The sequence below is a fragment of the Panthera uncia genome, chromosome F2 (assembly GCF_023721935.1).
Source record: "Panthera uncia isolate 11264 chromosome F2, Puncia_PCG_1.0, whole genome shotgun sequence".
Classification (NCBI taxonomy): Eukaryota; Metazoa; Chordata; class Mammalia; order Carnivora; family Felidae; genus Panthera; species Panthera uncia.
This window is the reverse complement of record NC_064812.1, coordinates 44,719,968-44,736,337: the sequence shown is the minus strand read 5'-3', so window position 1 is coordinate 44,736,337 and position 16,370 is coordinate 44,719,968. Positions and strand designations below refer to the sequence as shown.

The 16,370-nt window shown below is 37.0% G+C and overlaps 1 protein-coding gene across 2 annotated transcripts in view; it reads right to left on the bottom strand.

Moving 5' to 3' along the window:
- PIP4P2 (phosphatidylinositol-4,5-bisphosphate 4-phosphatase 2) overlaps window positions 1-16,370 on the bottom strand; it is a 52,857-nt gene that overhangs the window by 12,161 nt on the left and 24,326 nt on the right. For both annotated transcript variants that reach the window (XM_049633598.1, XM_049633599.1), the window contains exons 3-5: window positions 14,881-14,987; window positions 13,384-13,507; window positions 3,753-3,805 (exon numbers count right to left, since the gene is read on the bottom strand). In XM_049633598.1, coding sequence (XP_049489555.1) covers window positions 3,753-3,805; window positions 13,384-13,507; window positions 14,881-14,987 — 284 coding nt within the window. The remainder of the gene's footprint in view (window positions 1-3,752; window positions 3,806-13,383; window positions 13,508-14,880; window positions 14,988-16,370) is intronic.

Genomic DNA, 16,370 nt, shown 5'->3' with positions numbered 1-16,370 from the left:
CACAGGTAGCTCCTTCTACAAGGAAGCATCCTGCAGTCTCTTTCACATCATTCCCACTCATCTTGAATGACTTACTTCATATACCCCCCTCCTGGAAGTCTTAAGTTCCCTTTCCCTCCAATCTGGGGTGAGGGCTCCTGAGAACAGAAAAGGCAGGGTGTATCTCTTCCAAAGCACTTAAACAACTTTATTCTAGTTGCCTATTCTCTTCCCTACACCCACAAGAATAAGTTCCCCGAAGGCAAGGTTACATCTTTTATTTCAAGCACGCAGTACCTGGTGCAGGACTGTTTACTGAATTCACGGAGAATTATAAAAGAAAGCACTAAACAGCAAAATGAAAGAGATTAAGAGTCCACCACTATTTGAAACATCAGGAGGTGATCCACAAAGGAGTACATCACTGAGACAGAGAAATGACATTCAGTGATAATCACCGTGGATTAAACCGCCGTCTCTCCCAGCCTGAGGACGGTTATAATGATAGGGTACGAGTAGGACTCTCAGAGTGCTAGGACTACAGCTCCTGTCCCGCAGTGGCCACAAGCCACCCACCTGAAAGAGCAACCTCACCTTCGGCTACAACAGCCCCACTCACTGCATGAGTAAGAAACAGTGACATGAAAAAATGCTCCTTGGTCTCTGGAGGCCCCTGGGGGAAGCTTTCCTGCACATGTTCTGTGAGGGTTTCCTGGTGATGATTTAGTAACTCCTAGAACTTAAAAATAGTTTTAGGGTATTTTATATTTGTGTTTAAAGAAACAATACTCCTTAGAATCATATCGCAACAGATGTCTCATCATTTTGTTACGAAGAAAAACATTCCAAGGGAAAAGAAAATGTAGACAAGAAGCCATGGGTGTTCATGTGACAGCAGTATCTTTACTCAAATAAGTAACGGATGTCCTGAGTCCTCCCATGGTTAGCATGTGATCCCAGTTCCATAAATGTTCCTCTAAGAATGATATTTAAGCAGACTTATTCCATGTGAAATGTCTATGCAAGTTGTTCCTGAAGTAATTGATATAAATTCTTCTTAACATTAATACACTGTCTTGTGATATTTTAACCATAGACTATCCAGACATTCAATACTTCTTTATTATCAGCAAAATATTGCCACTGTTCTAAAATAATTACCCAAGTCATTTGAGCAAAATCCTTAACCTCTCTAACAGTTCCTCATCTGTAAAATGAGGATAATAATTCCTGCATTCCAGGATTGCTGAAAGGATTACAGTTCGGGCATCTCTGTATATAAAGTAACCATCACTGTGCTTAGCATACAATCTGCTCATCACAAAAAGTTTCTGCTTTTTATTTTCCACAGAATTTTTAGTGATCTTGGTGAAGACAGTTTGCAATTTAATATTTTCCTTTTTGTGGAAACAGAAATAACACTCAGAAATCTAGATCAGGGGCGCCTGGGTGGCTCAGTCGGTTAGGCGTCCGACTTCGGCTCAGGTCACGATCTCGCGGTCCGAGAGCTCGAGCCCCGCGTCGGGCTCTGGGCTGATGGCTCAGAGCCTGGAGCCTGCTTCCGATTCTGTGTATCCCTCTCTCTCTGCCCCTCCCCCATTCATGCTCTGTCTCTCTCTGTCTCAAAAATAAATAAAACGTTAAAAAAAAAATTAAAAAAAAAAAAGAAATCTGGATCATTCAGGGGTGCCTGGGCGGCTCAGTCGGTTAAGCGTCCGACTTTGGCTCAGGTCATGATCTCATGGTTTATGAGTTCAAGCCCCATATTGGGCTCCGGGCTGACAGCTTGGAGCCTGGAGCCTGTTTTGGTTTCTGTGTCTCCCACTCTCTGTCCCTCCCCCACCCACTCTCTCTCTCTCTCTCAAAAATAAATAAACATTAAAAAAAAAAAAAAGAAATCTGGATCATTCACATACATATTCACGTACATGTGGGGGGAGTGTCTCTAAAGTATATATTTTTCTGTGTGCTTATTGGGTTTATCCACTTTGCCTCTCCACGTACAGACTTCTACTGGATTCAACAAAGTTAAGAATTCAGTTGATTAATTTCACAAATAAAAAAGGAAGTATCTGTTCCTTTGAAGCTAGAAATATGCTGTAAAAAGTTATTCTTATGGGGCTATATTGAGTTGGAATTAGATCTAGCAGAGATAAATAGATTTTATTACATACATTCTATTCAGACACTTCAATTCTTTTCTCGTAGAAATCATTCCTAGGATTTCCTCAAAATAGATACGGTTTTTATATCAAACTAGGGACCACACCAATTAAACTATGAACCCATATTTTCAATGTTAAAAGTTGACCTGTCGGGCTGCCTGGGTGGCTCAGTCAGTTAAGCGTCTGGCTTCAGCTCAGGTCATGACCTCACGGTTTGTGAGTTCGAGCCCCGCGTCGGGATCTGTGCTGACAGCTCAGAGCCTGGAGCCTGTTTCAGATTCTGCCTCTCCGCTGCTTGCACTCTGTCTCTCTCACTCTCAAAAAAATAAACATTAAAAAAAATTTTTTATAAAAAAAACCTGACCTGTCAAAACACTGCAGTTTCATTTCCTTAGCTTAAGTTACAATTCACACACATAAGTGGACAACAATAATTTTCAAATTAGAATTTTGTTATCAAAATAAATACTGTGCAGGAAGAGGCAATGTATAGCAAGCCTGAGATAGCTCTCCTTTGAAAGGTCTGCTTTCAAGATGGGACCCTTGGCTAGCATCTGTGAACCTAAATTTCTACAATGTTCCCACAATTCCCTAACTGATAAGAATGGCTTACCGTGCCTAAATTGTTTGTGCAAACAATATGGTTTATGCTGAATACTGAATGCTTTCCTTCTGAGAGTTTGGAAATTTGGTATGTGCCATGTAATAGGTGCCTGTGTGGTCAGCTCCAATAAAAACCTTGGACACTGAATCTCTAATGAGCTTCTCCGGTAGATAATATTTCATCTGTGTTGTAACAATTCCCTGCTGGAGGCATTAAGCCCTTTCTGTGTGACTCACCTAGGAGAGGACTCTTGGAAACTTACATGTGGTTTCCTTCAGACGTTGTCCCATGTGCCTTTTCTTTTATTGATTTTTCTTTGTATAATAAATCATAGCTATGAGTACAAATATATACTAACTCCTAATAGTACTCCTAGAAAATCACAGAATCTTGGGGTGATTTGGGGACCTCCAACACAGCTGCCATAAAATGTCTTTGATCAAACTATCTTCTACTTTTTTCCCATTTTTATATTACGTTTTGTTAATTTCCTTAGGTACACTATTTAGGAATAGAGAAAATAGACTGAATAGTTAAGACAGATAAATAATTATATAAAATCTGCTATCAGAGAATAATCTCAGTAGATAGGAAATGAAAAAAAGTTAACAACTACCTAATTATAAACCCCCAGGCACTTGGTGTTTCTCCTAGATTACAGCCATATTTTAAATACAAATTTTAGAATATTTGCAATAGATCATAACCTCTCAGGACATTTGCAAATCCTCACCAGGTTACTGGCAATTTTAGTAATTTCTTTCTTAGAAATTGATTTCCCTTTGGAGAGTGATAATCAAGCCCAATCGTTTTCATTTCAAAATAGAATATATTAATCAATTTAAAGATGGGCTTTTTTTAGTTTTGAAAAGCATAAATATATTAAACATGCATTTGTCCCACGGCATGTCTGCAAATCAAAATCTACCAAAGTGAGAATTCTAAACTCTTTAAACTGTTCTCGAGAACTTCCCAGTAGCATTTCCAATGGTAGAGAAACTTACATTTTTTTGCAGTGTGGGCATTTTGCCAGAGTGTTGAACCTCAGTTCCATCCACTGTAAATAAAAAGAAAAGATTGAAAAGAAAAACAACTGAAAACTATCCAATCTGATAAGATGCTTCTCTTAGTTCAAATGTTACCAGGGATCACAGCAGAAGCAACCCCCTTCTCTGGGGGTATAGGCGGTTTCCCCCTCCAACACTTCTTCCGTCCCTTAAAATAAAGTTTGGGACTCTCCTTTGCGACAGTTCCCATGACTTGTCCAAGGCTTTGACGCAATCTAGGTTGGCTTCACAATGAAAACTGAATGTAATGCTGTAATTAGAATGATTTCTTTCAGCCTTATATCTCAGTTCACTCCCAAGGAATAAAAACATATTTTAGGGAACTTCAAAGATGTTTTGCCTTTAAATCTTGAAGACTAACCTTCAAAATATATGAATATTTAAATTCATTACTAGAATGCAGCTATTTATAATCTATTTATGTGGGAAACCCACAAAGTAAGTAAACTAAACAAACGAGGTAGAGGGAGAACTCAAGTCAGGCGGCTGCTCTCGGTTCTGTCCGTGCGTATTCTAAGTAACAAATACAGTCTTTCTACAGCACCAATTTTTTTCCCTTGTAAATGCAGGTAATAGAATGGGCTATCTTCCTTGTTATTGAGATCCTTGAAATGGTTTCCTGGCAGCGGGTGAAAGTCTTTGAAAGAATGTGCAATGTAAGTTTAAAGTAAATCTTAACTACAAAATGTATATTTAAAAATGCCTTGGGGTACCTGGGTGGCTCAGTCAATTAGTTAAATATCCAACTTCAACTCAGGTCATGAGTCGAAGTCTCACGGTTTGTGGGTTCGAGCCCTGCATTAGGCTCTGTGCTGACGACTGGCTGGAGCCTAGAGCCTGCTTCAGATGCTGTGTCTCCCTCTCTCTCTGCCCCTCCCTGACGACACTCTCTCGAAAAATAAAAAATAAAAAAAAATGCCTTTCTCAACTTCTATTTTGCTTGCTTTTCTATATACCTTCTTACAAAGTGTCTATTTCCTTTATAGTTTTAGGAGAATTCCTTTAAGTACTTCAGTTTTATCATCAAAACAACTTAATCTTTTATTAAAATTAATTTTTGTTTAGGATTCCAAATCACTCCTATCTCTTTTCATAACTTTCCAATTCTAGGTACAGTAGGGTTTCAATAAATTATATATATCCAAATGTTTTCCACACAATAGAAGATAACTTTCAGAAAGTCTTTGATGCATGACATTTTTTTAATTTTTAAAAAATTCTTGAGTTTTGGGGCACCTGGGTGGCTCATTCGGGTGAGCGTCCAACTTCGGCTCAGGTCATGATCTCCCCAGTTGGTGAGTTCGAGCCCCATGTTGGGCTCTGTGCTAACAGCTCAGAGCCTGGAGCCTGCTTTGGATTCTGTGTCTCCCTCTCTGCCCCGCCCCCACTTGTTCTCTCTCTCTCTCCCTCCCTCCCTCCCTCTCTCCCTCTCTCTCAAAATAAACATTAAAAAAATAAATAAGATTTAAAACTTAAAAAAATATTAACTTTTAAAAAAGATCAAATATACCTGGGTTTTCCTAGGCGTCTCTTTCTTCATTTTTATTTCAAACCTCAAAGGAAGTTAGTTAACCTTGAAATTATCTCTCAGTCATGGTAGGGACATACAGTCCCAACATAAACAAACTAGAGATGAAACTACATGAATGGTCACTCCCTTCTCAAAATCATTATTTTTCAACATCTGGGAATGCCACACCAAGGCTACATTTTTTTTTGCAAGCAACAGTGAATCTTTCTTTCATACTTATTTTGTAACGAGTTAACTTACTGCCAAACTTATACTTTTTTTAAAAACATTATTTTGAGAGGGGGGTTGAGAGAGAGAAAGCACGCACATGTGCAAGTGGGGGGTGGGGGGGAGCGGATTTCTGACGGTGCAGAGCCCAGTGTGGGGCTTGATCTCACAGACAGTGAGATCATGACCTGAGCCGAAACCAAGAGTCAGTCACTTAACGAACTGAGCCATGCAAGTGCTCCCCACAAAACTTATTCTAAGTAAAAATGTCAGAATTGATGTGCTAATAAACAAAGATTGCTAGAGTTGTACAGAATATTGAGCAGTGAAGAACCTAGAAATCTGATCAGTGCTTTTTTATGTTTTTATAATTAGTTTTAGGACAGCTACTGAACTTGTAACGTCATTTCAAATTTTATTTATAAATAACAAATTTAAGTTTTTCCTAGTTAAAAGAACCAAAGCAGCCAAGGAGGCAATTATGAAACCCTTGAGCGAAGAGGAACTCAAAATCCAAGCCTGAAGGCTAACGTGTGGGCGTAGAAATTCTACAATTTTAGATGACCAACCTAAGGAGGTGATTTAGTCCAGTAGTATCATTTTATAGTGTTCTTCATTTTAGCACAGATTATGCATGGTAAATTTAATTATAACTGATAAACAAGTAAGACTTCATTATGTAATTAGTAAATTATACAGCCAGCAACCTAACACATCGGGTTTTGTTATCTCCAAGTACTCACTTAAATGCAGCAAACTAAGAACAGAAAATCATCTATTATTAGAAATGATTTTGTCATAACCTATTCAAGGGAATGCAAGTACTTGTGCTTTTGAAAGGAAGTTGACTTACTACTGTTCTTTTATCTCAAATGCAGCCTCTGCGCTCTTAGAATTGTATTGCCAGAACTTCAATAGGGAAAAAAAAAAACAAATTATCTTTCTTCTATCAGAAAAATTAAAGGCAACTTCTCTAAAACTCTAATCATTTTTAGCGAAGGTCTTCCAATATTTGGCTTATTTCTAACGATTCTATGTAATAGGTAAACTCAGTTTCCTCAAGATATATTTTTAATCAACCTTAGAAGGCTCACAAGAAAGTTACACTGCTAAAAATGATTAATTTGACAATACCTTATTGGATTTTATTTTTTATTGGATACACTAGGCAACCGGTGTCGTTACTTTGAAGGATGCAAATTAAAACTATTGTCACTCTCCGCTACACTGAAGGTACTACATCAGAGCGAAGTTGAACCATCATTTATGACTCAGGCACATATTGTAGACTGTGTTAGTTTTTACTGAGGCATGTCAGCCCACAGTCAGATACTGGTTGACAAAGCATCTTGACCTACCTTTCATCAGCAACAGAGAACATCTGGCCCGTGGAAATGCAAAATTAAACTACACTGTTCAGTGTCTTAAGAAACTTCTTTTATTTTCATGCGGGGCTAGCTAAATGCTATGTATTCCCTTTATTCTTCTGGAAAATTATTTTCCAAGCAACGTTCCTCCAAACAGTACTCTGACTAGATGATGCCCTCAAAATGATTTGAAGCTTAGAAAATGTTTATAAATACTACATTAAAACTCCCTCCTGGATATTGACAATGATGCCTGGTAAAAGTGCTAAAGAATATACCCATAGGGGCACCCGGTAGCTAAGTCGGTTAGGCATCTGACTCTTGATTTCAGCTCAGGTCATGATCTCACGGTTCCTGAGTTCGAGCCCCACCTCCAGCTCAGTGCTGACAGTGAGGAAGCTGCTTGGAATTCTCTCTCTCTCTCTCTCTCTCTCTCTCTCTCTCCTTCCCTCTATCCCTCCCCGCCTCAAAATAAATAAATAAACTTAAAAAAACCACACCTATAAAAAAATATTTGTTTAGTTTTTGTTTTATCCTAGCAATTCCCAATGACCATGGAACTCTTTATTCACATAACACCTATTATTATCCTGCAGAATGAATGTTCTATTGAATACACTTTGGAAAATACAAATCTAGCTTTTCTAAACATCATCCATGGTTCCAGCCAGGCTGTGAAATAAATAGTGGGAATACTGTGGATTCATAGTAAATTTAACTTTAGCATTGTAACACTGACATATTAAAAGATGTTATGATAAACAGAAGGTTGTTGAGGACATAGTCCATTATATTGTTCTTTTAGCTTAATCCATGGAAATAATTCTCTTTCAGGTCACAGTATTCCAATAAACCTTCTCCTATGTGATCTTTTTTAAAAAAATCATGAATATCTTGTAATAGAGTATGTTTTCCTCTCTTCATTGACTCTAGAGGTCTCAAAGCGAAAATTCAGACCAATTTTAACAACTATACAGGAGTAAATACTGTACATATTTATATCCTTATGTATGATTTATCATATTTTTTCTTCCCTTTGTTTTCATTGTCCCGAAATTTTCATATTTCCTTTTCAATGCTACTGAACTTTGTAACTTATCTCAATTGTTTCTAAGCCTTGTAAGCCAAGCTGAAACAAAGTAGAGAAAAAGTAAATGAATCCTAATAGTTAAAAGCTTGAAGGACAAAGGACATATGACAAAGGACATAAGACTATTTGTGGTCAGCATAATAATAAGGATAAGGCAAAGTTCTTGAGTCAGAATTAAGGTATTTGCAGTTTATTTATTTAAAAAATTTTTTTAATGTTTATTTATTTTTGAGAGAGAGACAGAGCGCGCGAACAGGGGAAGGACAGAGAGAGAGAGAGACACAGAATCCGAAGCAGGCTCCAGGCTCTGAGCTGTCAGCATGGAGCCTGAGGCGGGGCTCGAACCCATGAACCGTGAGACCATGACCCAAGCTGAAGTCGGATGCCCAACCGACTGAGCCACCCAGGCGCCCTAAGCAGTTTATTTATTTTTTACAACACTGAGTAGCTCTCATTAATCTGAAACTCTCAAAAGTAAGAGCCACCCCATTAGGTATGTACTGTGTACTCTAATCACCAAAAAATTGTTTTCTAGGAATTTTTAAATCATCTTTAAATATCACATATTAATCCAAAACACCCTTTCCTGCTAAAGAATTAAGGTTTTTAATCATATTCACTGTGTTAATATGCTAATATGATTCACTTGCCTACACTAAATATTAAAAAGAGCTAGTTTTAGAAGTTTGTCTCTGAATTATTCATTACTTTAGTAGTTTTCTTCTAGTGTGAAAATATCTAAATGTATAAAGTACTTTTTAAAGTATTAAAAATCATGTCATATACATGTATTTTAACCTCTCAATTTGGATCACTCTCTCGGATTCATACCAGGTGATTTCAAAAAATTAAATATGACCTTTCTAAGAGTTGTCTTTGATTTCCTTTTTTCCTCATTCCCTTATCTACTCTATTATCAGCACGTCAATTCTCTCTCAAAATCTTTATGCTATTCCCCAACCATCATCATCACTTTTTTTGAATAATAAAGTCAAACATCTAGTCTTGCCCCTCTTCAGCCTTTCCCTCCATGCAATCTATGTTCCATTTTATACATAGCATCCCTACATACAGAATTAATTATAAAGCTCTACTGAAGCCTTCATTACTCTGAGCATAATGTCACTCGCTCCCTCTAGGCTGGGTACTTCTGTGGGTGCGCTAAGAACCCTCCGTTATTTCCTACTCTAGCCTAAACACCCTAAACATATTTCATATAATTCTTGTTTTAATTGTCTTTCTTCTCCAATTAGATTATAAAACTGCATGAGGGCAAGGAATGTGTCTTCCTGTTCCTTCATTATGCAGTCCAGTGCCTGGCGCGCCCTCAGTAATTATATTTGAACAAATGAAATCAGCTCACTTACAATGTGGCTCTAAAGATTATCCATGGCAAGGATTTAGAAAATAAAATTTAGCTGAGCAAATGCAAATGTAAGCTAATTATGGAGGGGAATTGACTGAACAAGTTGAAAAGAAATCTGTTTTGAAGATCTTTAAATGGTATTTCAAAATATAATTTGTTCACATGTAAGAAAGAAAATAATAAATATATTTAATATGTATTTAACTTAGTCAAATCACTCGATATCTATCAATACCTACAGAGTGTATTATCCTATGCAGTAATTTTCAAAAAGAAATTTTTTAACTACTCCCACCAGCTATATCTTCTAATTAAGCAACTTAGTCACCGATTTAATGAATAAAATATAAGGAAGAAGATTTATCTTCTCCTTACAAGATCAGAAGTATCCTAGCAATTCTGATTAAATGAATTAAATCAGATAGATGCATGCATTTCCATTTCTTTTCCTAAACTTGACTGAAATAGGGGTAAATGAATTTTAAAAAGTTAATACCATAAGGGTAACGAGGAGAGATGGCCCCAAATCTCTGAACAACGGAATGCTCACGGAGCCTGGAGCTGGCTTAGTGAAAGGGGGCTGAAACTTGCCTGTCTGCAGAGAGATATGCCAAAGGAAACCAAGCTGTTTCAGGTATTGGGGCTACCACGTGTTTTCCGAGGTGGGGCTCCTAGCAGTATCCCCTGTAAATGCTTCCCTACCCTCCGCAAAACTGGAAACCCCTCTCTTCCCGGTACATGCAAGAAAAGAGTGATTTATTCTGAAAAGAAACTGGACAAGAGAGCTTGTGAACTTAGAAACACCCGCCATAGCAGAAGGCAAGAATAAAAGAAAGGAATCAAGTTAAAGTCTACGGTTTGAACAGTGGATGAGACCTTCATCTCATTACCTTTAACTCCTAAATGCTGCCTCCCAGGCATATCACTCACAAGAAACTGCAGGATTTTTCCCCAGAGAAACTTGCCTTCCAAGAAGACTTCTTGATATTAAGAGTTGACGGTTGTTCAAAAAAATGGGAGAGGGAGAAGTAAAAGAAGAGGAAGATGCAGAAGAAGGGGGAAGGAGGGAAGGAGGGAAGGAGGGAAGGAAGGAAAGAAGGAGGGAAGGAAGGAAGGAAAGGAGAAAGATCTTAACTCCTGCTGCGTGAATAGAAGTTCCAATCAGTGACTGACCTTTAAATATAAATGAACTTTTCTGTAAAATCTCTACCACAAAAAAAGGAAAGGTGGGGAGAAAACAGAGACAAGGCATAAAGAAGAAAAATACTTCACAAAAAAATAGAACTAATAGTTTCAGAAAGATGTCATAGAGAAGAGAATGTTCTTTAGAAAAAGGAAAAACTAACCAGAGAACACTTTTCCTGTGAGATTAAAAATTAAGTTAGAAAATCTGAAATTAAAATTTTGAATTAAGTTTGGAAGATATAATCAGGAAAGTGTCCCAGTAAGTAAAAGAAAAAGCCAAACCTTCAAAGAAAATGTAAGAAAAAGAAAAAAGAGTCAATAATTCAGGTGATCTAAAGCGTTCTAGAAAGAGGGAACAAAGAAAAGAAAATAGTCTAGACCATAAGAGGGCCCACTGAGTACCCAGACAATGAATTCAAACATATCCTCCCTCAGACACATTCTTTTTATAAATGTTTTTTAACTTGAGTATAGTTGACACACAGTGTTACGTCTCTCGAGTGAACAACACAGTGATTCAACTAGTCTTTGTATTATGGTATGCTCACCACAGGTGTAACTACCATCTGTCATCATACAACACTATTACAATATCATTGGCTACGTTCCCTATGCTGGTCCTTTTATCCCATGACTTACTCATTCCGTAACTGGAAGCCTGTACCTCCCACTATCCTTCAAACACTCACTCCCTTACACTGGCAACCATCAGTATGTTCTCTATATTTATATTTATGGATCTCCACTTTTTGTTTGTTCATTAGACTCCACATACAAGTGGAATTATATGGTATTTGTCTTTCTAAGTCTGACTTATTTCACTTAGCATAATACCCTCTAGGTCCATTCATGTTGTCACAAATGGTAAGATCTCATCCTTTCTAAAAGCTGAGTAATATTCCAGTGTGTATGTATGTATGTATGTATGTATGTATCTGTATCACATCTTCTTTTTCCATCCTAAGACATATTCCAATGCAATTTCAGAGCACTGGAGAAAATGAAAGAAGAAAGAGGCAAATAAAGAGAAAAAATAGAAAGGACATGGAATTAGGGCAGTAGTTGAACTTTTCATTAATAGTGGAGCAAAGCCTTTTAAATCTTTGAGAGGAAACAATTAGCAACCTACAATTCTACATCTGGACAAACTATAAAGTACATGTGAGATTAGATTAAAAACTGTTTAAGAAGTAGAAGGTCTCAAATTTATTTCCTTGCATATTTTCTCCGAAGGCTAAGAGGGGATGTAGTTCACCAAAATGAAGGAGTAAACCAAGAGCTGTAAGGAAGGCATGTGATCCAATACAGGAAAAGAAAAAAGGAATTCCTAGGATAATGATGAAGGGAAGTCCCACAATGGCAGCTGTGTAGCAAGAAGCCTCAATAATAGATTCCCTGATGTGTCTGACTATATTGATAGGCATTTTATAGTTCTATAAAATAATATGGGAATAAGTAATGATTTGTAATAGAAAATTAAATTCAAAAGGAGGAGAGACAATTATTCTTTTTTTTTTTTTAAGTAATCTCTATACCCAGTGTGGGGCTCAAACTCATGACTCTGAGATCAAGAGTCAGATGCTCTACCAAATGAGCCAGCCAGGTGCCCCAAAAGGATATACAATTATTAACAAATCCAAAAAAAATCTGAAAAGTCATACAGTGCCAAAATATAATATATTACTTGGCTAAGCTGTGAACATAATTTACCTAATCATAAAAAATATAAACATTAAGCATTAATTGAAAAAAATATTAAAACTCTACCTGGAGCACGGAATCGAGAAAAGGACTATGAGTGGGGGAAGGGATGTTATGAGTGCTAAATCCTCAACCTGCATTGTACAGGGTAATAGGTAATATCTAAAATCAAAAAGAAAAAAGGGTAAACAAACAATTTAAACACATGTACATAATACCAGCACAGCAGCTGGAAATGCTGGAAGTATTTGGAGGATGGTATTTGGGGATGATCACTATTTTCCTTATAGGCTTTACAATCCTATTTAACATTGAAATTATGCACATGAATTACTCTACTAAAAATAAAAATTAGAAGGAAAAAAATGCAAATCATCTACACTTGCTTAAACCTGTTCGTCCCTTAGATTATCCTGCAGTGGAAGACCACTGTGACCTCAGCCCTGCCCAGGCTTACACTCTGGAAGTTTTCATTAATACTTAGGTTCTAAGGAAAATTTTTTTGTCTCCTATGAGGGCTGAATAACAAAAGAAAACCTTCCTGACAGGGCAAGGCATTATGAACTTAACTCTTAAAAATCAAACTTAGGGGTGCCTGGGTGGCTCAGTCGGTTAAGCGTCCGACTTCGGCTCAGGTCATGATCTCACAGTTTGTGGGTTCAAGTCCTGTGTCAAGTTCTGTGCCGACAGCTCAGAGCCTGGAACCTGCTTCAGGTTCTGTGTCTCCCTCTCTCTCTGCCCTTCCCCCACTCAGTCTCTCTCTCTCTCAAAAGTAAATAAACATTGAAAAAAATGTATTAAAAAATCAAACTTAGGGTTCGAGTTAAAAGTTAGTTGAACAAGAATTCCTATAACTACTTATAACTTCTTATTTTTTCCCCAGTAGTTTATCTAATTATGGACACCAGAGTTAACTCCCTTTACTACAAGTTTAATTTTTTAAAAAGCAGAAAAAATTTTGACAAATTATAATAAGAATTTTTCTTGAATCTAGAAACCACAAAACTTCTGATTAAGTGCACTTGGATAAAACCACAAGACCATGAGCGGTGGTCAAATCTATGTGATCGTGACCTACATGTACAGATTGATGTCACCGTGACAAATGTCCGGTTACTTACCAGGAATGTGTTTCCACAATGCCCACACACGACCCTTGTACCTTCTGGTTGGACTGGCAATGCAGGTTGAGCTGGTTGTTCTTCAGAAATAAGCATTACTGGTCCAAGGTTAATTATGCGTCTACTGTGGAGAGAGAAATGAAACAACGTCATTATCCCACAAATGGACTGAGGGCAAAACCTGTAATATATGACCAAAAACATGGAATATAGCATTGAAAATAAATAAATGTCAGGTTTCGAAGCTAAATTCACAGAAAGTAACAATAAGCAACACTTCAAAAGCAAAAAAAAAAAAAAAGAGAGTTTTTAATATTTTTGATGGAAACCATACATTATAGTGTTGGTTCCTAATCAATGACCTTGGGAACCATTTCACTGCCTTTTTCAAGTTCTTATAAGTCCAAATCAGAAAATAGTTTTTATCATTCACTATCTAGGAACACAAGTTGAGTTTTGTAGAAAACTACAAAAGTTAAAATATTCCACATCAATAAATACGTTGCGTGCCATGAAGGTACCAAAGTGCTGAGTCACAACCAAATTTCTCTGAGTAGGTTGGTATTCCTTGATGTCTATTTAATCACAGTTGGACAAAAAGGAAGATGAGAAGGCTTCTTTCTCTTCCCTCGCCTGCCATCAGATGGGGTTGCAAATGATTCATAGAAAGGTCAAAGAGCCAGAAATCACAGAAAAAACACAGGTAAAGTCTTGATAGACTCCGATCTGGGCACATCTATAATGGCATTTGATATGGGCAAATAGCTCCAGAATTTACTGCCTAGAGTATGTTCAGCAAAGACCAGTATAGTACATGGTAAGGTACACAATGATGACTAAAACACTTCCAGATTAAGATGAATTTCATCAAAGGTAAACTAGGCAGTTACTTTTATTTATTTTTTTCCCTTTGGAACATCTTTATTTGAGTTGATCTTAATCACTCATATATACATTACAGTTGGGTGACACCTCCCTTCACTGATGTAACAGGGGTCTGAAATGGCTTACAAATAGTGTTCTTAGAAACACCTTTATTACAACTATTTAAACATTTGACTGCATGCATTACAGAAGGGGTTTATTCCATTCACTCATATAATACCAGTGTGAATACAGGTTGCAACTAGAGATCTCATAAATATCCTTATTACAAGTATTCCTAATAACTTCACTATATACACAACAATGAGGATAAGTGGTTACTTTTAAATAAGTTTCATGAGTCACCAATTTATTACACTGCATTAAGTACTGACATAATATCAAGAAATCCTTCATTGCTCATTCAAGAATATTATATCTTATAAATACTTGTGACCATTAATTTCAAACTAATCATATCATTCCTTTAACAAAGGGAAAATAATAATCTAACTCCTGTAATTACTTTGAGGACAAAGACTCTAGAACAAAGCCTGGCACATAATAAGCCTTTAATAAATACTAGTTGAATGAACGAATGAATGAATGAATGAATGAATGTTTATCTCTTACCAGTTAGGTCTCGGACATCCTATTCGCCGAGATGTGTCCTTACAAATGAGGAGACAATTACAAGGGCATCTAACATATTTCTTCCCTGTTGGGGGGTTTTTGATTGGCTAGATAAGGGAAGAAAATGCAAACACAGCAAATTAACCAAAGGACAGATTGCCAAAGCTTGTTTATGTATAAAAAGGAAATGATTCCTTAAAAACGTAGGCTCCCCATAGTGCTATCAAAGTACAGGTTAAGGAAAAGTGCATCATAAGTGGTTTTAAATAGCTCAGATGTTGGCAAGCACTCTATGAAGTCTGGGGGCTGCAGAAATTTAATTGTGAAGGGCGTATTTCAAAGTTCACTTGCACTGCCCTTTCAATATGAGAAGAAAATTTAAGCGCACAACAAAAATTGTTTTCCCTTTAAAGTTTTAGGACAAGACAAAGTCATCTATCTGTCCCACCAGGTACAAACATTCACTAGTTTCTTGCACCTGTCTGGGAAGAGTGAGCTCATTAAGAATAGTGGGCAAAGAGGAGTGTATGATAAATTTGAACTTGACTGCCTGGAATATAAGAAGTGATCATTTTATTACATCTTTTAACTTAAAAACAAACAACCTGCAATAACTCTTAATGCTAACGTCTTTTTAACTTTACAGTAAATGTAAAAACAAAGAAAACAATCCTTTCAACACTAGGATTCAGGCCTGTTAAAGTAAATAACCTATGAAGCAATGGAAGGACTAGAACATCACTCTCCTGGGCATGCCTGCCAAAAATGTACAACCTGAATCCAGTCATGAGGGAATACCAGACAAACCCAAACTGAGGAACATTCTACAAAACATCTTGCCTGTACTTTTTGAAAATATCAAGGCAGTACAAGACAAAGAAAGACTACATTTCAGATTAAGGGAAATTAAAGAGACATGACATCAAATATGACATGCAATTCTGGATTCACTCCTGGACCATGTTGTTTGTTTGTTTGTTTGTTTGTTTGTTTGTGTTTTCTAATGGAACCATTGAGCAAATATGAGTTAGGTCAAAAGATCAGATAACAGCCTTGTGTTAATGTTAATTTCCTGCATTTGATAACTGTACTATGATTGTATAAGTGACTGTCCTTTTTTTTTTTTTTTTTTTTTTTAAGGAAATTCACACTAAAATATTTAGGAGTAGAGGGGCCTCTGGGTGGCTCAGTCAGCTAAGCATCCAACTTCAGCTCAGGTCATGATCTTGCAGTTTGTAAGTTCAAGCCCCGCGTCAGGCTCTGTGCTGACAGCTCGGAGCCTGGAGCCTGCTTCTGATTTTGTGTCTCCCTATCTCTCTGCTCCTCTCCTGTTCACGCTCTGTGTCTCTCTCTCTCTCTCAAAAATAAATAAACATTAAAAAAAATTTTTTTAATGTTTAGGGATAGAAAGCCCCATGTCTGCAATTACCTTAAAAGGTTCTTAGAAAGAAAGAAAGAAAGAAAGAAAGAAAGAAAGAAAGAAAGAAAGA